Consider the following 22,808-nt stretch of genomic DNA (forward strand, 5'->3'; position numbering starts at 1 on the left):
TAGAGACCCAGATGTTAGGGGTAGATGTCGAGGGCATTGAGTTGACCGAGTTCGACCTAGAGCAGGATCCACCATTACCATCTACCGAGCCATCGATAGGATCCGAGTGTTCTAAGATTTCTGAGGTGTTTGAAGTGTTAGAGAGAAAGACTCCTGGGGAGAAACCATCAGTGGAGATACCCCCGCCTCTAGAGCTGAAGGAACTGCCATCTCACTTGGAGTATGCATTCCTTGGCGAGGGATATCAGTTGCCCGTCATTATTTCATCGAGTTTGACGGAGGAGGAGAAGGAGAGACTGATGGTTATTTTGAGGGCGCATAGGCATGCTATTGCCTGGAAGTTAGTAGATATCAAGGGTATTAACCCTTCCTTTTGCACCCACAAAATTCTTATGGAGGAGGAGTATAGACCGGTGGTGCAGCCCTAGAGGAGGCTGAACCCTAATATGCATGATGTGGTGAAGAAGGAGGTGTTGAAGCTGCTCGACGCCGGCCTGATTTATCCGATCTCTGATTCTGCATGGGTCAGCCATGTACAGGTAGTTCCCAAGAAAGGGGGTATGACCGTGGTGGTGAACGAGAAGAATGAATTGATACCCACCAGGACAGTTACCGGATGGAGAGTCTGCATTGACTACCGCAGACTTAATGATGCCACCTGCAAGGATCACTTTCCCTTGCCGTTTATTGATCAGATGCTTGAGCGACTGTCGGGGCAGCAGTTCTATTGCTTCCTTGACGGGTTTTCCGGTTATTTCAAGATTCTCATCGCACCGGAGGATCAGGAGAAAACCACCTTTACATGCCCCTACGGCACCTTTGCGTACCGACGCATGCCGTTTGGACTATGTAATGCTCCGGCTACTTTTCAGCGCTGTATGGTGGCCATATTTCACGAGCTTATCGAGGACTCCATGGAGGTTTTCATGGACGACTTTTCTGTTTTTGGGAGTTCCTTCGATTCGTGTCTGCGTAATCTAGATCGAGTGCTAGCTCGTTGTGAGGAGACGAACCTGATGCTTAATTGGGAGAAGTGTCATTTTATGGTTCGTGAGGGGATTGTGTTAGGTCACAAGATTTCACACGCGGGGCTTGAGGTGGATCAGGCCAAGATTGATACGATTTCTAAGCTCCCGCCGCCTACTTCTGTGAAATCTATTAGGAGCTTCTTAGGTCACGCAGGATTCTATCGCCGCTTTATTCGTGACTTCTCTAAGATAGCTAGGCCTATGACCCAGTTGTTGGAGAAGGATATGCCATTTGTTTTTGATGCCGAGTGCACTAGGGCCTTCGAGTTGTTGAAGGAGAGACTAGTTACTGCTCCCATTCTTATGGCTCCCGATTGGAGCCTTCCGTTTGAAGTCATGTGCGATGCAAGTGATTCTGCCGTTGGAGCCGTTTTAGGGCAGTGTAAGGAGAAGCATTTTCATCCCATCTATTACGCTAGCAAAACCCTAAACGATGCTCAGGAGAATTACACCACGATTGAGAAGGAGTTGTTAGCAGTCGTGTTCGCATGTGAGAAGTTTCGGTCCTACTTAGTGCTTTCTAAGACCATTATTTTTACTGATCACGCTGCACTTAGGTACTTGTTCGCAAAGAAGGACGCGAAACCCAGGTTGATTAGGTGGATTCTCTTGCTCCAGGAGTTCGACATAGAGATTAGGGATAAGAAGGGAGCAGAGAACGTGGCTGCTGACCACCTATCTAGGCTTGAGAATTCGGAGGCTGAGGTGTATAGCAGGGGGACGATAGGCGATTCCTTCCCCCATGAGATGTTGATGTATGTGAGGGCCCAAGAGGAGGGCTATCCCTGGTTCTCAGATTTTGCGAACTACCTGTCCACAGGAGAGCTTCCACACGAGATGCCATACCAGCAGAAGAAGAAATTCTTTGCCGACCTTAAATTCTACATATGGGAGGATCCTTATTTGTTTAGGATAGGTGCGGATCAGATGGTTCGGAGGTGTGTGACTGCACCCGAGAATCGTAGTATTCTTGAGCATTGTCATTCGGGGCCCGCTGGTGGCCACTACGGGGGAGCGTATACCGCTAAGCGGGTGTTTGATTCGGGGTTTTATTGGCCCACCATCTTTAGGGATGCCCACGAGTTTGTCTGTACCTGTGATGCTTGCCTGAGAGCCGGTAACATCTCATCCCGGAATGAGATGCCCCAAAACCCCATCCAGGTGGTTGAGATTTTTGATATCTGGGGCATCGATTTCATGGGACCCTTCCCCTAGTCACGTGGGAGTCGTTACATCCTTGTAGTTATCGATTATGTGTCTAAGTGGGTAGAGGCGAAAGCTTTGGCCACTAATAGTGCTAGGGTTGTAGTGAAGTTTCTGAGAGAGTTGTTTGCTAGGTTCGGCACTCCTAAGGCCGTCATTAGTGATCGTGGCACCCATTTCTGTAACTCGAAGATGGAGAAGGTGTTGAAGCGCTATGGGGTCTCCCATCGGCTTTCGACTGCCTATCACCCTCAGACGAGTGGACAGGTGGAGAATGCCAATCGTGGCATTAAGCGTATCTTGGAGAAGACTGTTGGACAGAGCCGCATTGACTGGGCCGACAATTTAGATGACGCACTCTGGGCTTTCCTTATATAAGACACCTATCGGGACCACACCCTTTAGGATGATCTATGGGAAAGCGTGTCATCTTCCGGTTGAGTTAGAACATCGGGCGTATTGGGCCTTGCGAAAGGTCAATCTTGATATGGACGCTGCGGGTAAGAAACGGTTTCTCCAGATACATGAGTTAGAAGAGTTGCGTGATGAAGCATATGAGAAGTCGTGGGCTTACAAGGAGAAGACTAAGCAGTTGCACGACCGCCACATTAAGAGTGTGAAAGAATTTAAGTGTGGGGATAAGGTGCTGCTTTATAATTCCCGGTTAAGGTTGTTTCTGGGAAAGCTGAAGTCGCGATGGACGGGTCCGCATTTAGTCACTGAGGTTTTTCCGTATGGCACTGTCGAGATTGAGAATGAGGAAGGTCAAAGGTTTAAGGTGAATGGGCATAGGTTGAAAATCTACATTGAGGGCCCGTCTGAGGAGAGAGAGGGAGAGACGCTTGATCTTCCTAAGGTTGGCATGAGCGTGTGAGGTGTAGACATATTTGTTGTAGAGTTTTGTATATTTTCTTCATTTTATTGTTGAGTTAGTTTTGAGTCGTTCTTCGTTTAGAGTCGATATTATGCTTGGGTTTGCTTTGTTTTGTTTGCGCAGGTTTGGAGGATACCGCCCCTACTCAATCTCCATTCGGACGGCGATTTCAAGCTTATACTATATTGTAAAGGCAGCCAGGTATATCAGTTTTGGATATGATCACGAAGGAAATGCTATACGGTCGTGTACGGGTTCGGATTGATGACACGCGCAGCTGGCACTGATTTTTATCCTAACCAGCTAAGTCCTTTACAACTCGTTATCTTTTTATTTTTGTATAGTATTTTAGGTTTTATTTCTTATTTATTTTTAGTTGTCTTTCATCCTACATTGGGGACAATGTAAACTTTAAGTGTGGGGATGGGAGACTACGTGTTTTTAGCTAGATTTGAGTCAAAAAAAATAATTGAAAAAAATTTGAAAAAAAGTGAGGTTGTTGCGAGTCCCGGTCCTGTAGCGCGTAGAAAACAAAAACCTTTTCCAAACGTCGGTCAAAAACGGTTTAATTGTCGAATTTACGAGTCGAGAGCGCATGTTTCTTTAAGTTGCGGGATAGTAGGTTAACTGAATCGGTTTTTGGGAGTAAAAGGTTTTAGGGATGCCTAGGATAGTAGATGGAGCCGGAGAGTTAATTAGTTGTGCATTGTCGATATCGGTAGCCCTTATTTTCCACATGATAGTGAGATTTGAGCCTTTATATGTTTCATATATATTTAATCACTATTTTCATTTCATGTGTGTTTACCGACTTGTTGCATCACTTTAGAACTTGTGCGTTTTGATACAGTTTGAGACCTTCGGTTAGGATTTGGCATGGATATGATAGAGGCATTAGGATCACCTTGTTTTTGTAGCCTTTGTGTTTGACCCGTTTCACCATTACCTTTAGATACCACTTTGAGCCTAAAACCATTCGTTTGTTACCCATTGTTGATTTGATAACCGGATCGTGTTATGTCATTTGTGTTTTTCCTTGAAAAAAAAAGAGAAAAAGCCAAAAAGAAAATATGAAAAAATGAAAAAATAGAAAGAAAAAAAAAAGAAAAGAAAGAATAAAGTTGTGGGTCAAAATGACCAATATGTTAGTATTTGTTCCGTGCTTATCCGGTTTATCGTGTGATTATGTGTTTAGCCATTCCTTCCCAAAAAAAAAAATTAATAATAAAAAAATAACCTACCTTTAGCCCTTACCTACCCAATAAAGTCCTCTTGATCCGTGTTAAGTTTTAACAATTAGGTGGAGATCTGATTGACGTACAAGCTTATGATAGTATGCTTCATAGTTTGGTTCTGAGAGTTCACTCAAAATTACATATATATTAGCCGAGAGATAACTGAAATTGTGAGGGGTGTCGACATTGCATAATTGATTGCTTGAAGGTAAGAAAAACTTGATTAGGTAGGCCTGTTTTCATTTAAATATTATGATTCGTCACCTTTTAAACGTTGTAAGTCTTGCGAAACTGCTATGTTTGAGGATTTCGTAGTTCGCGTTATAATTTGTTCGAGACTTGCGTTGTTGTTAAGTGTTTAAGTTGGACATGTTGCTTGGGATTTTGCTTAGGGACAAGCAAAAGGTAAAGTGTGGGGATATTTGATGTGGTCTAAAATATACATATTTTATCTCATTATTCCTACACTTTTGAGTGGCTTTATGGTTGTTTTTGATTAAAATCCACTCGTAGTTGGTTCGGGGTCTGAGTTTGATGATTTTTAGTGAAAACCGAGCTAAAACGATAAATTCTAGAAAAAATGGTGTAATTAATTTGGAATTAATTGAGAAGTATGAATTAGTTATAAGATAATTACATGTCCACGTAAATTAATAAATCAAAAGAAAGTGGAATTGAATGGACTTTATTACTTCTAATTAGTTTGTGTGTTCATATGGCAGCTTAAATGCAATTATGCAGAGAATTAAAATATATGAATTAAGATATGTCAAGAAAGATGTACGAGGACTGAGAATTCATGAATTCAATAGATATTATTGGAGCATCTCATTAATCGACCGAAGGGGATACAACCTGCTGCTGATATTATTCATTACTTGGGGACTACAAGAACATAAAAAGATGAGGTTGGCCATTTGACTCTCGAGACCCACTGCCACTAGATTCTTTTGTTGCTTTAGACCAATTCACGTGACAAGAAGACAGGCCCAAACAACACAACTTTTGTGATCCGTTAAAGGAATTGTTATGTGGGCCGCCGACTTCCAAGTTCCAATCATGCATGTGTACATTATTCTTCAAGGAGTCATAATATAAGAAAAAAAACCCTACGATGAACAGTATATATACGGCATCAAGAATAGCAAAAGGGGACTGGGCGGTTACTATTATTTTCGAAAACAACAGGACGAAATTGAGAGGAGCTTGTAACCAGGAATTCTGTTGGGTTTAAAGATCCGACCCTAACCCAGCTTCATGGTAGACTCTTGACCTATGAAAGGGAGTTGAACCAGAAAAGGAAGTTACAAGAGTCTGGAAAAGTTGCAGATGACTATTCATTTGGCAACACAACTCTTTTGGGTCAGGATGAGTCTGGCAGTAGTAAGGATCAGAGTTATGATCACTTTATTGACATAACAGCTGGTGGAAATTTTAACTCTGATTCTCACTCATCCAATTATGCTTTTACAGCAAATGGAGAAAGCCAGAACTATGATAATATGTGCTTTGAACTTAATGATCTCCAACATTTTGATCCAACTGATTTAGAGGAAATGGACATATTACACCAACTTGCACTGCTAAGTGTTAGAACTAGCAAGTTTTACAAAAGGACATGGAGAAAATTCCTAGGGTTGCATGGGAATCTAAAAGTTGGGTTGGATAAGTCAAAAATCAAATGTTACAAGTGCAACAGGTTAGGTCACTTTGCTAGAGAGTGTAGGAGTCAAAACAATGGACCAATTATCACACACCCTAGCCCAAGACCACAAAATAACCAAAGCACTGTGCAGTATTCTCAATATACCCCTGCTGCCCATGTAAACGCTGCCCATTATGCACATCCTGCAACCCCTGTTCCTGTGCATTATGTCCAAACCACTGTTCCTCAAATTCAGTATGTCCAAGCTCCTGTCCCTCAGGTTCAAGTGCAACCAGTTGCACCTCAACAAGCTGCACCAACAGTGGTTCAACCAGATCAGCAAAGCTTTTTCACCCAAGGCTTTGTTGACTGGAGCAGCTTACCTGCTGAGCTAGGTGGTGAAATTTTTGCACTCTATGCTACTAATGATGCTTCTAATGATGATTACTGTTTTATGGCATTAGAGTCAATTCCAGAAGGGCTGGAAACTGAAGAAGGATAGTCAAATGCTGAAACAGTGAATGAAATTGCTGAAGCAGTGGTTACTACTGTTGCTGGGGAAATATTGTTGGGAGAAAATTCAGAACCCCTGTTGGAACCACTGTCTGACCCCTTGTCTGAAGAAGAAGAAGAACAAAAGAAACAAGGTGAAAAAGAAGAGAAAGTGACAGATGAGAAAGAGCATGTCTGTGATTGTGCCATAATAGCTGCAACTAAGGTATCATCTCAGGTTCTTAAAAACCTTTGTTCAGACAAATGCATCATAGCATTTGCATACATCAAAGAGGTGAATGAAAACCTTAGGGATAGAGTGTTAAATGATGAAGTACAATTTGAAAAGTCTTTAAAAGAACTAAAAATCAAATTGGCTGAAAAAGATAATGAAATCTGCAGTCTCAAACAAGAGCATAGCATAACCAAGGACCAACTCCAGACCATGATAGAAAAATATCAAGTCTGTAAAAAGGAGTTGGAATCCACCCAAATTACTTGTGAAAAAAGGGTGGAATCCTGCAAAGGTTATGAAGTTATGCTTGAAAAACAGATCAAAAGCAATGTAAAATTTGGTGTAGGTTTTAGAAAACATGATCAAATTGAAAACACTGCTGCAGCTGAATCTGTTCAAACCTCTGTTGAAATCATACCCACCAACATGGATGGCCAAGAAGTTAAAATAACTGATAAACTTGGTAACAAAATCACTCTGGAAAGATCTGTGGGGTCCTCAACTTTTGAGGAGATTGAGAAATACCAATTATAACCCAGATGGTCTGATGAGTGTGACATCCTTGAAAACTTCAAACCCATGTACTTCACAACTATAGATGGTGTCAAAGCTCCAAAGGCCAAGGTGATTCCTCTTAAGGACATCCCAACAGTAGTTCAAAACTCTGTTGCAAAGGAGTCTGAAAAGAAGAAGAAAAGAGAAAAGATTAAAAACCAGTTTTATGACTTTTGTGAAAAGAAAAATCACTTGACCAAAGATTGTTTTCATTTAAAAAAGCTTATGATCTTAACAAAACAAGTATTATTGTGCCTTCATAGAGCTGCACTATCTGTGGTAAAACAAATCATTCTACTCAGTAGTGTGTGTACTTGAAATCCTTTGAGGTCAAAAAGGAAGAGTACATTTCAAAAAGATCAATGAGTTCATCAAAACCTCAAGTAAAGAATCAACCACTATTTGTGCCAGTTCAAACAACTGTTACAAAACAGTTGAACTAAACCTCTGTTAAAAGAGAAATTCAGGTGACTGATGCACCCCCTGCTAACCAATACCGAAGAGGTAAAGGTCAACCACCATACCCAAGGGTCCCACATGTTTACGAGGCATACAAAAGGCCTTCTAAACCAAGAGTGAATAGGCATCCCTTTGGGTATCAACAGCTGATAGGACAGGACCCCCAACAGTGGTTAGAGAAAAACAGTTCCAAAATTCTCCAAACCCCTGAGGTAACCACTGTCCATCCACCTGAACTTAACACATACACTGTTGAGACCCCATCCAAAGCCTTATTGGCTTTGGAGACCCTCATGAACTAACCTTTTACTTGATATGCAGGGAGCTTATTCATGCTTAGATAGTCTTTGGTATGTAGATAGTGGAGGCTCCAGGCACATGACAGGATGTAGAGCCCTACTCAAAGAATTCAAAACTCATGGAGGGGGTGGTATATCTTTTGGTAATAATAGTAAAGGGAAGGTGATGGGATCAGGCACAGTACAGTCTGGGAATGTTAAGTTTGAAAATGTCAATCTGATAGACAATCTAAAATCCAGCCTCCTTAGTGTCTCACAAATGAGTGATAAGGGCTATGGCTCATTCTTTACTAAGGATTGTTTTAGGATTGTTGGACCAGAAATGGTCAAAAAGATTGAAGAAATAATAAAAATTGGAAAAACCCAACTTGTTGCTCAAAGGAGTGGCAATGTTTATGTAGTTGATTTGTCAAAAGAGAGCCCCAGGACTGATGCCTGTCTGTTCTCAGCTGCCTCTAACAAATTGGCAGAACTTTGGCACAGGAGATTGGGGCACACAAATCTCAAGACAATCACTGCTTTGTCAAAACAGGGGTTAGTAAGAGGTTTACCTCAAAAACTGTTCACCTGTCCTGAGCATTGTGTTTCTTGTTTAGAAGGAAAACAACATAAAAGCTCATTTAAGTCCACTGAAGAGTCACAACCAAGTGCCTGCAAATGCTGCACATGGATCTGTTTGGCCCAGTTAAAGTCATGAGTCAAAGAAAAGATATTGCTTAGTAATTGTAGATGACTTTTCTAGGTTTATATGGACTTATTTCTTACATTCCAAAGATGAGACTACAGGCATTCTACAAGACTTTGTCAAACAGGTTGAAAAGCAGTTTGACTTGCCAGTGATGTGTGCAAAACGAAACATATAAATTACATCAAATGTGACATAAAACTAACCCTTTTTAGTACTAGTGTTGGAAAAAAGTGTGTTTTTGTCTTCCTTTTGTATTTTCAGGATTAAATGAGCTCAAATGAAAAAAAAAAGAAGCAAAAAGGCAGCTAAATCTAACATAAATACAAGAAAAGGAACAAACGTGGCATGCCCGACCCCCCGACAGCATCTTCCCAAGCAAAAACAAGAGAACAGAAGGCTGAACACGCCCCGTGCTCAGTGAGCACAGGGGCGTGCCCAAGTGTCTGCAGAAAAGACAAAGCTGTAGAAGCTTCTATCACCCACCACGGGGGCGTGCCCAGCGGACACGGGGCCGTGGTCAAATCAAAGATTCGCAGAATCTGAGGAAATCTTGATAGTAGAGATACTTTTCTGCACACGGAGTCGTACCCAGCGGACACGGGGGCGTGGTCAACAAATGCAGACAAACTGCAATTAATGAAGAAAGAGAAGATGGGTGGACACGGGGCCGTGTCCGTGCTACTCTACAGGCTATAAATAGGGGTGCTTGTGTGACAACCCTCACAAAACCAGGTATCCGTACGACTTAATTAACTATTAATTGTTGCCTAATTACTGTGCTTAACTGAGATTTCTGATAAACTGCTACTTGATTGTTGATACATGTACATATCTGCATCATACTTTGATTTTTCCGTCACTACATTATTTACTTACTGAACTCTAGTGACAAACATGATGCACAAAAGCACAGTAGCACTTGAACGGATAACCTATTTGACATGCTGATATAGCCAGCATTAGGCAGACACTGCCTCTAAAGGCCTGAATGAGCCGGAATTGTTTTACTACACCCATAGTGTGTGTAGGGATACAAGGGTTGTATAATTGCGTCTCTAGGAATAAGATACAGAGATTGGATGTGCCTAAAACGTACTCTAAGCACAAAACACAGCACTTTTATCAACACACTAGCTTCTAGCTAATTAATAAAGTGCCAAAACATGGGGAAATATTCCTGACACTTTGCAGAATAAATTGTGTCGCTAAAAATATTAATTACGACGCTTAAAGGATTACTTAAGCACTTTAACGGATTACCATCCGACCGAACAACCGGACTATACCCGGAACATAAAAATATTGCCAGAAATATTATTGGTATTTTTCTGGGCCAGTTAGGGTCCCTGATTACCCTAACACCCACCTTATAACGCAATAAACAACTAACGAGGTTAGACCCTAAAGTAACCAACTTAACTTAACTGAACCGTAACTGAACGATTGAAAACGAACCGGGTGGCCCCACCACCCTAACTATTCGGCCAACTAGAGAGTACATGAGGGTACAATTTTTATTATATTTTATTAGATTACGCGAGTATCTAGGAGCATGGAGAACCGTTGGACGATGGAGCTAGAAATCTCTATAAATACCCTCACCTTTCTCTCTCACATACACACACACTTAGCAAGAAATCTCTCTCTCTCCCTTGCTCCTCTCCTCACGGCCGAACACCCCTCTTGCCATCCATCCGCTTTCGGTCTTTGATCTCTCCATTCCAAGTGCATACACATCTCGGGGATCACCTACAACGGAGCTCGGGACAAACGGGAGCTCAAGGACCTCGTGCATTTGCTATTATCCACGCAGTTTTCGACTAGAATCTTCCCTAGCCCCGAGCTAGAGGTATAATGTTTAAAACTCGTTTTTAGTCATGTCTAAAGTGGTTAAAAGGATTTTTGTCGGTTGAATGTCGGTAACCCGCTTAATGAAACTTTAAAGTCTACTAAAATGCGTATATCGTTGGATAAAAGCTCATAACGCGTGTAAATGTCGTAGTATTTGAATATGTTGATTAATATGGCCCGATCTATGATGTGGTGGCTCTCATCATCGTTTAACCCGACTTTGTTAAGATCCCGAATCTTGACATACACTTGTTTCTAGCAATACAAGGGTTAAAAGGTGAAACTCCACCACACGGGAAACATGAACTTGTGTAAAAGTGTTCTAACATGAAAAATAGTATTTAAAACGAGCCGATCTACGTATGTACAAGTGGTATATTCGTAGGACCGGGTATTGAGAAAATCATGTTTTATAAAAGTTGGTTAACATGTTAACAAATATGATTTTCAAAGTCTACAAGTGTAGAAACACTTATAAAATGAAAGATCCGGCAAAATAACCATTTTTACAAAAATTGTCGGGAAGTTGTAAGAAGTGATTTGTTCCAAAAACGGGGTTTTTGCAAGACTAAGTTATTTTATGTATAGATCCACTAAATATAAAGTGATCTACAAAACGACTTTCGGAAAAATTACAAGTTCGTGTGATAATGCGATTTCACATTCTAATCTACAAATTTGAAGTGTTGAAACTTGTTGATTGTATTGGAAATTGATTGGTTGATTTAAAGGAAGTATTGAAATGATTTTGTAAAAGAAAATGATACGCTTGAAAGCGTGGCCACCTCCAGTTACAGGGGAAACTCTGGCGAAATTTTCCTAAAATCTAACACTTAGAATTATATACAAGTGTTAGACTACTTTGACATGTTTTCAAATATATTTCGCCACAACTTTATTTATAAATAATCGGAGGTGGGATTTTCACAAAGCTAAACGTGATAAATATTTATTCGATAAATATATTATTCACCACACTGTTTATGATTATTTTGTGAAAATATATAAATATTATTTTTAGAGTAAAAATAATATTTACAAACGTTGATGAACCCAAAATAATACAAACGCTTACACGACGAATATATAAGTTACAACGGTAATTATCATTACCACTTAATCGCCAAAACGTAACGTACGCTTTATTCGGAAATATTCATAAGTGCATGTGTTGTCAAAATATTAATTTGGGAAAGTATTATATGGAAAAGGAAATATATTGTTTTTGAGAAAAATAAATATATTTTGGAATTAGGAATAAAATATATTAAGTGGGACTTAATAAAATGATATAATTACACATGTATTAATTCCCCCATCCTTGGGAAGGAGAATACGTTATCAAGTAGACACACGGAGCGGTTGTCTAACCGTTTCCCAAAAATATAAACTAAGAAGCTAAAGCACGGCCATCCGTCTAATAGAATTAGCACATGTAGGTCGTTGCGCAGCTTTCGGACATTTGGATTACTTGATATTGTGGCGCACTCACTGTGAGTTCATGTCCCCCTTTTCTCTAACTGTTTTCAGTTTACTTAACTGCGGGGGTGAAATACATGTTACTATGATTACGAATATTTCTTACATGGTATGGTCAGCTACGGAAGGAACTGTTAGGTTATGTGATTGGGTAGGCGAAATCTTAAAGAACTTTAGTCCTCGTAGTACGATCGAGGGATAGAAGTGATAGGCCTATTTGAGCATAACAACACCACCCATGCGCCCGCGGGTTGGACCATGTGGTGACCTTGTCTTAACACCACCCATGCGCCCGCAGGTTGGACCATGTGGTGACCTTGTCGTAACACCACCCATGCGCCCGCAGGTTGGACCATGTGGTGACCTTGTCCTATCCCCTCCCATGCGCCCGCAGGTTGGACCATGTGGTTACACATTAACTGATATGTTTCCTTATTTGCTTTCATACCAGAGTTTACAAAATATTCACATTTACAATGATTATAAAGGTTTATTCGCGCGCACGTACTAAACGCATGAACTCGCTCAACATTATTGTTGATTTTTCAACTTACATGTATTTCAGGGAATTAAAGGATCTGGCACGGTATGGCACGTTTTCCCGCTGCACTAGTTTCCGAGGTCATCCGGGGTTTAGGGAATGTGACTCTTTCCTGGACAAGTCACAGTCCTTAAACTGTGTTTATGTTTGTTTGGTTGTTGAACAAGATTATGGTTGTTAGGGTGTATTCCCGTTAAAACAATGGTATTGTATTTGGATTTTCAAAACTTAATGGATGATCCTGCATGTTTTTAATTCATATAGCTTTGTTATGATTAAGCTACGGTATTAAGAAGTCACACCAGATTAACCACGCTTCCGCAAAGCCAGGGTGTGACAGCTTGGTATCAGAGCTCTGATCATAGCGAACTAGGATTCCTTCTCGAGTCTAGACTATGATCACTAGGGCTCTCACGAAAACATTTTTACTGCATACCACTTAAGTCCAGATCCAAAACGTTTTTACAAACAATGTTGAGCACATTTCATTTATTCATTATTAGGCTCAGTCCTGAAGACTGAGGCTCGGTCTTGGAGGCCGAGGCTCGATCTTAGAGATCGAGGTAGACGTTTGTTGTTTTAGGCTCAGTCTTGGAGGCTGAGGCTCGGTCATGGAGGCCGAGGCTCGATCTAGGAGGTCGAGGTGGATGATAGAGCAGTCTTAGAGACTGGAAGGAATATGGCTAGTGGGACTAGGAGAATTATTTGATTGTTTATTGTTGACTTACATGTTTATATGAATATATGATTGATTATTATACATATGTGTGTTTGTGTTACAAACGCCATGCCTTCATCATGTACTGGAAAGATGGACACTACGAATCCCATGGCCATAGTATCAGACGACATAGTTCCATCGGAGCACAAGGTGTACATTTCCGATACTACCGGCACAGACGATGACGACTTTTAGCCCCTTTTGCGCTACCTGATGTCGTAGCAGAGCCTACTGATGGCCCTCTTGTTGGGAATTTGCCATTCGTGGTGATCCTTGTTCCTGTACCCCTTGCCGCTTATCCTATTGTTGATATGCCCCCCTGACGTGGCCTCTGACGACGATAACGATCTACTAGAAAGAGGACCCATTTGAGGGCGAGGCCCTATTGCTGCTGGTATTAACCTACTGCTTGCGGACGCTCCTGCAGGGGAGACTTATGCCCATTTCCCTGTCCCGGACTCATTTGAGTTCCTGACATCCGCATTTTCGCATATACAGGGAGTGCAGCACCATTCACACGACGCCGACCCTGATACGGCATCATCAGCTGCACCGTTTCCCGCACACAGCTTTGAGTTTGATCACAGTATTGAGGGTGATCCTGTTCTTCTATCTGGTTTTGATCCAGACCATGACCTTGAGTTCATACGCTTAGGCCAGCCCTTGGAGGATCCTGTAACCCCCTGTGATGGTTGATCCAGCTGATTTTGAGATGGGGTTTGTTGATCCGGAGCCAGCCGTGGCCCCTGAGCCAGGCATCGCTCCTAACACCGCATTAGAGCATGACCCTGTTCATGCCAATGCACCTGCTGTTGCTCCTTGATTGATCATCTACTTGGACGAGAGAAAATTTGGGGTAACTGTGCAAGACAATTTATTATTACGGGGGCCCACGTAATAACGACTTGTAGTGCACAGAAATCCTGGTGGACTCTGCGGGTCAAGCTAATGAAAACTAATGTGGCAGGAAATAACTCGAACACGAATGACCAAGGCGATGAAGCCTCGACTTCATTCTATTTCAAGCAACAAGCCAAATTGGCAAACCTATGTGAGGGCTCAGAAAATTTATTTCCCCACCCATACATTGAGTATATGTAAAATTGGGTGAGTACATGATGGCTTACGGTGCTATGTATCTTATAAGACAATTGGAAAGTTGTCTAACCCACTTCATACCACTTCGGCAAAAGAGGATACCACCCAGGCGTGACACAAACACCAGTACGTTGCAAAGGATAGAAGCCGAGCTGCAAAAACGCATCTCCCAGGCAAAATTGCACGACATAAAGCCCTCCGCTTTTAGCACAGCAATGGCACTAGTGGAAGTAACCTTCCAATTAGCTGCACCTATGAGCAACTCCTGAACTGCAGGCCTTGAATTGCGACGGAACAGGAGGCGCCATTGCTTTTGTTCGTTGGTCTGAAAAGATTGACTCCATTCTAAGAATGACTAACGGTTCGCCCCAGCAGAGTGTCACCCTTACCTCGGAGTCATTTCTGGATGGCACGCTCTCAAGGTAGGACCCTCAGGTTCAGGCCCTTAGCACAGATGCTGCTCATGCACTGAGTTGGGACGAGCTCAAGGAAATGATTGAGAAGAAATGTTGTTCTAGGACTGGAATCCAGAAGCTTAAGGAGAAGTTCTGGAATTTGAATGGACGAACCAGAGATTTCTAAACATGTCCAGCGATCGCACGACTTGCCTAGGGTCGTCACCTACTAAGTCATTGATGTTGTATGATACAGTTGGATACCTGTAAACCTTACATTCTGGTCTCAAATTGTGGCAATGCAATCAAAGTGATCTATTGTTTATGTTCTATAACATGAGATGTTATGTGATTGATTTATTGATAACATGAGAGGTTATGTGTTGATATTGTTGTATACTTACGCACATTTTACTTACTATGACCTGACCTGTACGATCATCATAGGAAGATGCCTCCAAGACGGGATGTACGCATACCCACCAATGAGGCGGAACTCCAGGGAATCATTGCTGCAGTCATCGCACAATACGAGGCCCATCACTCCGAGCGCAACGGAGGTACCTCAGGAAACAACCCACCCAACGGCTGCACCTACAAGCAGTTCTTAGGCTGCCAGCCTCTACATTTCGACGGCACTGGGGGTGCCGTAGCCTTCGTCCGCTGGATTGAGAAGACGGACACTGTTTTGCGTGCAAGCAAATGCGCCCCAAGAGACCAGGTCACGTACATTACCGGGCTGTTCCGAGATGAGGCTCTGTCATGGTGGAAGCTTCAGGTTCAGACAATGGGCGAGGCTGCTGCGTATGCTCTATCGTGGGACGAGCTGAAAGAGCTAATGCATAAAAAGTACTGTTCAAGAACAGAAAGCCAGAAGGTAGAAACTGAGTTCTGGAATTTGAAGATGGATGGTCCAAAAATAGCTGAGTATGTGGAGAAGTTCCAACTTCTATCGCGTATCGTTCCCTACATGGTAGATCCAGAGTTTAAAAGGATTGAGCGTTTCATTTGGGGATTGGCACCCCAAATCATGAGCATGGTAACGGCATCAAAGCCTGCAACAATCTCTGAGGCCATCAATCTAAGTGTAGCCCTGACAGAAGAAGCAATCAGGATGAACAAATTTTCAGCCTCTGAGGAGAGAAAGGAGACTCATGTAGAGTCATCTGGGGACAACAAGAGGAAGTTGGCGAATTTCAAACAGGGTACCCAGTCGAGTAGCGACGACAAGGCCAAAAAGAGAAAAGAGTACACGGGTATCCTACCAAAGTGCGACAACTGTCGACGTCCCCATAACGGGCGGTGTAGATATGGAAAGTGTGGTAACTGTGGTAAGGTGGGACATGTCAAGGAAACATGTCGGCAAGGAACTGAACATGGAAATAGAGGTCAAGATGGTAACGGAAATCGCGGAGGAAATAACAACGACGACAACTATCAAGGCAGGGATGGTAACGATCAAGGCTGTGACCAAGCATGTTTTAATTGCGGTGATGTGGGGCATTTCAGGAAGTATTGCCCTAAGAACACTCAGGCACGTGGATGAAAGCTCAACAGCGGGGATAGAATCCAAGCGTGGATATCGGTACGTCTCATAATAGTCAAAGTTACGCTCTATTCGACAGTATTGTCAAATTTTTAGCTTCAGAAAATATAGTTGTTTTAGTAGTAATTAACCTAGATACCCAGTTCTCGATAGAACAAGTCTATCGGAAGCTTCGACGTGATAATTGGGATGGACTGGTTGTCGAACAACCCGGCGGAAATTGTCACCCGCACCCCGACGACGAACGGAGAAATGATTGTGATTCATGGAGCAGGATACGCTCCTACGGATTATCAGGCAGAGAAGACAGGAAAATTTTCGCGCAAAGGATGTGTTGCAATCTTGGCTCATGTCGTGGAAAGAGAAGCCGAAGAACCAAAACCCGAAGACATCCCTGTGGTTGGAGAATACCCCGAAGCCTTCCTCGAAGATTTGCCGGAATCGTCTCCTCCACAATAAATTCCAAGCACTGCACCCGTAGTCAATGCGTCGTAGCAACTTACGTTTTCGGAGATGCATGGAATGGCAGAGAAGTTTTAGCAATGGGTAGAGAAGGAAGATAACAGACCAAAATTCCCTTTTTGGGTAACCCCATTACCACTCGTCAAAAAGAGGGATGATGGTTTTCAGATAAACATCATCTACCGGGAGCTGAACAAGTCGGCGATCAAGAATAGATACCCTCTGCCAAGAATTGATGATCTGTTTGATCAACTGCAAGGTTTAAGCTTTTACTCAAAGATCGACTTGCGATCTGGATGCCATCGGTTAAGGATACAAGAGGAGAGTATCCCGAAGACAGCCTTCAGAACCCGTTATGGGCACTACGAGTTTCTCGTTATGCCGCTTGGTCGGACAAACGCACCTGCAGTGTTCATGGATTTGATGAACCGAGTTTGTAAGCCATACTTGGATAAGTTCGTGATTGTATTCATCGACGACATCCTGATTTACTCTAAGACAAAGGCTGAACACCAACAACATCTTAGAACCATATTGGAGCTGCTAAAGAAGGAACAACTGTACGCCAAATTCTCTAAGTGCGAGTTTTGGCTACGCGAAGTCCAGTTTCTTGGACATGTGGTTAATCAGGATGGAATTCATGTTGATCCCACAAAGATCGAGGCAATCAAGAATTGGGAAACGCCTACAACGCCAACCGAGATTCGACAATTCTTGGGTTTGGCTGGCTACTATCGAAGGTTCATCGAGGACTTCTCGAAAATCGCTCGACCTTTGACGCTCCTCACGCAGAAGGATAAGACGTTTGATTGGGGAATCAAACAGGATGAAGCATTTCAGACATTAAAGGATAAGCTTTGTAACGCGCCAATCTTAGCTCTACCAGAAGGTACCGACGATTTTGTGGTATATTGCGACGCATCGCGTCAAGGATTGGGTTGTGTGTTGATGCAACGTCAAAAGGTTGTCGCTTACGCATCACGCCAACTGAAGGTGCACGAAATGAACTATACCACTCATGATTTAGAGCTAGGCGCAGTGGTTTTTGCACTAAAGATTTGGAGACACTACCTGTATGGTACGAAGTGCACAATCTTCACAGACCACAAAAGCCTACAGCATATATTTAACCAGAAGGAGTTGAATATAAGGCAAAGGCGATGGGTCGAATTGTTGAACGACTACGACTGCGAGATCAAGTATCATCCAGGGAAGGCGAATGTGGTCGCCGATGCCCTAAGTCGTAAAGAAAGAATCAAGCCCATAAGGATTAGGGCTATGGAAATGATTACCCAAACCGATCTTTCTTCGCACATTCCTGCTGCACAAAAGGAAGCTCTCAAGGAGGGAAACCTTGAGGAAGAACATCTCCGTGGGATGGAGAAGCTTTTGGTACCAAACGAGGAAGGAACGTTATATTTTGAGAAAAGGATTTGGGTTCCTCTATGCGGTGGATTAAGGGAAGTTATTTTCGATGAAGCGCACAAGTCACGGTACTCTATCCACCCTAGATCGGATAAGATGTACCAGGATCTCAAAAATTACTATTGGTGGCCTAGGATGAAAGGCGACGTTGCTATTTACGTGAGCAAATGTTTAACGTGCGCTAAGGTTAAGGCAGAATACCAGAAGCCTTCAGGACTTCTGCAACAACCTGAGATTCCCAAGTGGAAATGGGAACAAATCTCAATGGATTTTGTTACGAAACTGCCAAGAACGCCAAGAGGCCATGATATGATTTGGGTGATTGTTGACCGCCTAACAAAGTCCGCACACTTTCTGCCAATCAAGGAGAAGGACCGTACTAGTAGACTTGCGGAAATCTACTTGAAGGAGATCGTAGCACGTCATGGAGTACCCCTCTCGGTCATTTCTGATAGAGACGGAAGGTTCGTATCGAGGATATGGCAATCTTTCCAAGAAGCTTTTGGCTCACAATTGAATCTGAGCACTGCGTTCCATCCGCAAACTGACGGCCAGAGCAAGCGAACGATACAGACTTTGGAAGACATGCTGAGAGCATGTGTTATGGATTTAGGAGGTAGCTGGGATAAGCATTTACCCCTGGTTGAATTTTCATACAACAACAGCTACCACACCAGTATTGGTGCCGCGCCATTTGAAGCGTTATAAGGGCGCAAGTGCAGGTCACCGCTCTGTTGGTCTGACACAGGTGATAGGCAATTAGTAGGTCTCGATGTAGTTCAGGAAACTGCAGATAAGATCGCGTAAATCCGAGATCGCATTAGTGCGGCTCGTGACCGTCAGAAGACCTACGCAGATCTGAAAAGGGAACCTCAGGAGTTTGAGGTTGGGGATATAGTTTTGTGGAAGGTATCACCCTGGAAGGGTGTGGCACGCTTTGGGAAGCGTGGGAAGTTGAATCCGCGCTACATTGGTCCTTTCAAGGTTTTGGAAAGAATTGGAACCGTAGCATACAAGTTGGATCTACCTGCCGACGGAATTCATATTGATGACACACTCCACTTCGTTGAAGAACCTGTCGAGGTCACGGATTGGAAAGTTAACAAGACCCGCCGGAGCAGTGTCAAGCTCGTCAAAGTTCGCTGGAATGCTAGACATGGTCCTGAATTCACCTGGGAGCGTGAAGACCGAATGAAAGAGAGATACCCCCACTTATTTCCTGAGAACCCTGCTTCTACAAGCAGAATTTAAAATTTCGGGACGAAATTTATTTAACGGGGGGAGAATGTGACAACCCTCACAAAACCAGGTATCCGTACGACTTAATTAACTATTAATTGTTGCCTAATTACTGTGCTTAACTGAGATTTCTGATAAACTGCTACTTGATTGTTGATACATGTACATATCTGCATCATACTTTGATTTTTCCGTCACTACATTATTTACTTACTGAACTCTAGTGACAAACATGATGCACAAAAGCACAGTAGCACTTGAACGGATAACCTATTTGACATGCTGATATAGCCAGCATTAGGCAGACACTGCCTCTAAAGGCCTGAATGAGCCGGAATTGTTTTACTACACCCATAGTGTGTGTAGGGATACAAGGGTTGTATAATTGCGTCTCTAGGAATAAGATACAGAGATTGGATGTGCCTAAAACGTACTCTAAGCACAAAACACAGCACTTTTATCAACACACTAGCTTCTAGCTAATTAATAAAGTGCCAAAACATGGGGAAATATTCCTGACACTTTGCAGAATAAATTGTGTCGCTAAAAATATTAATTACGACGCTTAAAGGATTACTTAAGCACTTTAACGGATTACCATCCGACCGAACAACCGGACTATACCCGGAACATAAAAATATTGCCAGAAATATTATTGGTATTTTTCTGGGCCAGTTAGGGTCCCTGATTACCCTAACACCCACCTTATAACGCAATAAACAACTAACGAGGTTAGACCCTAAAGTAACCAACTTAACTTAACTGAACCGTAACTGAACGATTGAAAACGAACCGGGTGGCCCCACCACCCTAACTATTCGGCCAACTAGAGAGTACATGAGGGTACAATTTTTATTATATTTTATTAGATTACGCGAGTATCTAGGAGCATGGAGAACCGTTGGACGATGGAGCTAGAAATCTCTATAAATACCCTCACCTTTCTCTCTCACATACACACACACTTAGCAAGAAATCTCTCTCTCTCCCTTGCTCCTCTCCTCACGGCCGAACACCCCTCTTGCCATCCATCCGCTTTCGGTCTTTGATCTCTCCATTCCAAGTGCATACACATCTCGGGGATCACCTACAACGGAGCTCGGGACAAACGGGAGCTCAAGGACCTCGTGCATTTGCTATTATCCACGCAGTTTTCGACTAGAATCTTCCCTAGCCCCGAGCTAGAGGTATAATGTTTAAAACTCGTTTTTAGTCATGTCTAAAGTGGTTAAAAGGATTTTTGTCGGTTGAATGTCGGTAACCCGCTTAATGAAACTTTAAAGTCTACTAAAATGCGTATATCGTTGGATAAAAGCTCATAACGCGTGTAAATGTCGTAGTATTTGAATATGTTGATTAATATGGCCCGATCTATGATGTGGTGGCTCTCATCATCGTTTAACCCGACTTTGTTAAGATCCCGAATCTTGACATACACTTGTTTCTAGCAATACAAGGGTTAAAAGGTGAAACTCCACCACACGGGAAACATGAACTTGTGTAAAAGTGTTCTAACATGAAAAATAGTATTTAAAACGAGCCGATCTACGTATGTACAAGTGGTATATTCGTAGGACCGGGTATTGAGAAAATCATGTTTTATAAAAGTTGGTTAACATGTTAACAAATATGATTTTCAAAGTCTACAAGTGTAGAAACACTTATAAAATGAAAGATCCGGCAAAATAACCATTTTTACAAAAATTGTCGGGAAGTTGTAAGAAGTGATTTGTTCCAAAAACGGGGTTTTTGCAAGACTAAGTTATTTTATGTATAGATCCACTAAATATAAAGTGATCTACAAAACGACTTTCGGAAAAATTACAAGTTCGTGTGATAATGCGATTTCACATTCTAATCTACAAATTTGAAGTGTTGAAACTTGTTGATTGTATTGGAAATTGATTGGTTGATTTAAAGGAAGTATTGAAATGATTTTGTAAAAGAAAATGATACGCTTGAAAGCGTGGCCACCTCCAGTTACAGGGGAAACTCTGGCGAAATTTTCCTAAAATCTAACACTTAGAATTATATACAAGTGTTAGACTACTTTGACATGTTTTCAAATATATTTCGCCACAACTTTATTTATAAATAATCGGAGGTGGGATTTTCACAAAGCTAAACGTGATAAATATTTATTCGATAAATATATTATTCACCACACTGTTTATGATTATTTTGTGAAAATATATAAATATTATTTTTAGAGTAAAAATAATATTTACAAACGTTGATGAACCCAAAATAATACAAACGCTTACACGACGAATATATAAGTTACAACGGTAATTATCATTACCACTTAATCGCCAAAACGTAACGTACGCTTTATTCGGAAATATTCATAAGTGCATGTGTTGTCAAAATATTAATTTGGGAAAGTATTATATGGAAAAGGAAATATATTGTTTTTGAGAAAAATAAATATATTTTGGAATTAGGAATAAAATATATTAAGTGGGACTTAATAAAATGATATAATTACACATGTATTAATTCCCCCATCCTTGGGAAGGAGAATACGTTATCAAGTAGACACACGGAGCGGTTGTCTAACCGTTTCCCAAAAATATAAACTAAGAAGCTAAAGCACGGCCATCCGTCTAATAGAATTAGCACATGTAGGTCGTTGCGCAGCTTTCGGACATTTGGATTACTTGATATTGTGGCGCACTCACTGTGAGTTCATGTCCCCCTTTTCTCTAACTGTTTTCAGTTTACTTAACTGCGGGGGTGAAATACATGTTACTATGATTACGAATATTTCTTACATGGTATGGTCAGCTACGGAAGGAACTGTTAGGTTATGTGATTGGGTAGGCGAAATCTTAAAGAACTTTAGTCCTCGTAGTACGATCGAGGGATAGAAGTGATAGGCCTATTTGAGCATAACAACACCACCCATGCGCCCGCGGGTTGGACCATGTGGTGACCTTGTCTTAACACCACCCATGCGCCCGCAGGTTGGACCATGTGGTGACCTTGTCGTAACACCACCCATGCGCCCGCAGGTTGGACCATGTGGTGACCTTGTCCTATCCCCTCCCATGCGCCCGCAGGTTGGACCATGTGGTTACACATTAACTGATATGTTTCCTTATTTGCTTTCATACCAGAGTTTACAAAATATTCACATTTACAATGATTATAAAGGTTTATTCGCGCGCACGTACTAAACGCATGAACTCGCTCAACATTATTGTTGATTTTTCAACTTACATGTATTTCAGGGAATTAAAGGATCTGGCACGGTATGGCACGTTTTCCCGCTGCACTAGTTTCCGAGGTCATCCGGGGTTTAGGGAATGTGACTCTTTCCTGGACAAGTCACAGTC

The 22,808-nt window shown here is 42.1% G+C and overlaps 1 protein-coding gene across 1 annotated transcript; it reads left to right on the forward strand.

Moving 5' to 3' along the window:
- Positions 1 to 2,580: 2,580 nt before the first annotated feature.
- On the forward strand, positions 2,581 to 3,105 carry LOC110924944. The gene has a single exon (XM_022168916.1). The coding sequence runs from the start codon at positions 2,581 to 2,583 to the stop codon at positions 3,103 to 3,105; it is 525 nt and encodes a 174-aa protein (XP_022024608.1).
- The last annotated feature ends 19,703 nt before the right edge of the window (positions 3,106 to 22,808 follow it).

The sequence above is a fragment of the Helianthus annuus genome, chromosome 4 (assembly GCF_002127325.2).
Source record: "Helianthus annuus cultivar XRQ/B chromosome 4, HanXRQr2.0-SUNRISE, whole genome shotgun sequence".
Taxonomy (NCBI): Eukaryota; Viridiplantae; Streptophyta; class Magnoliopsida; order Asterales; family Asteraceae; genus Helianthus; species Helianthus annuus.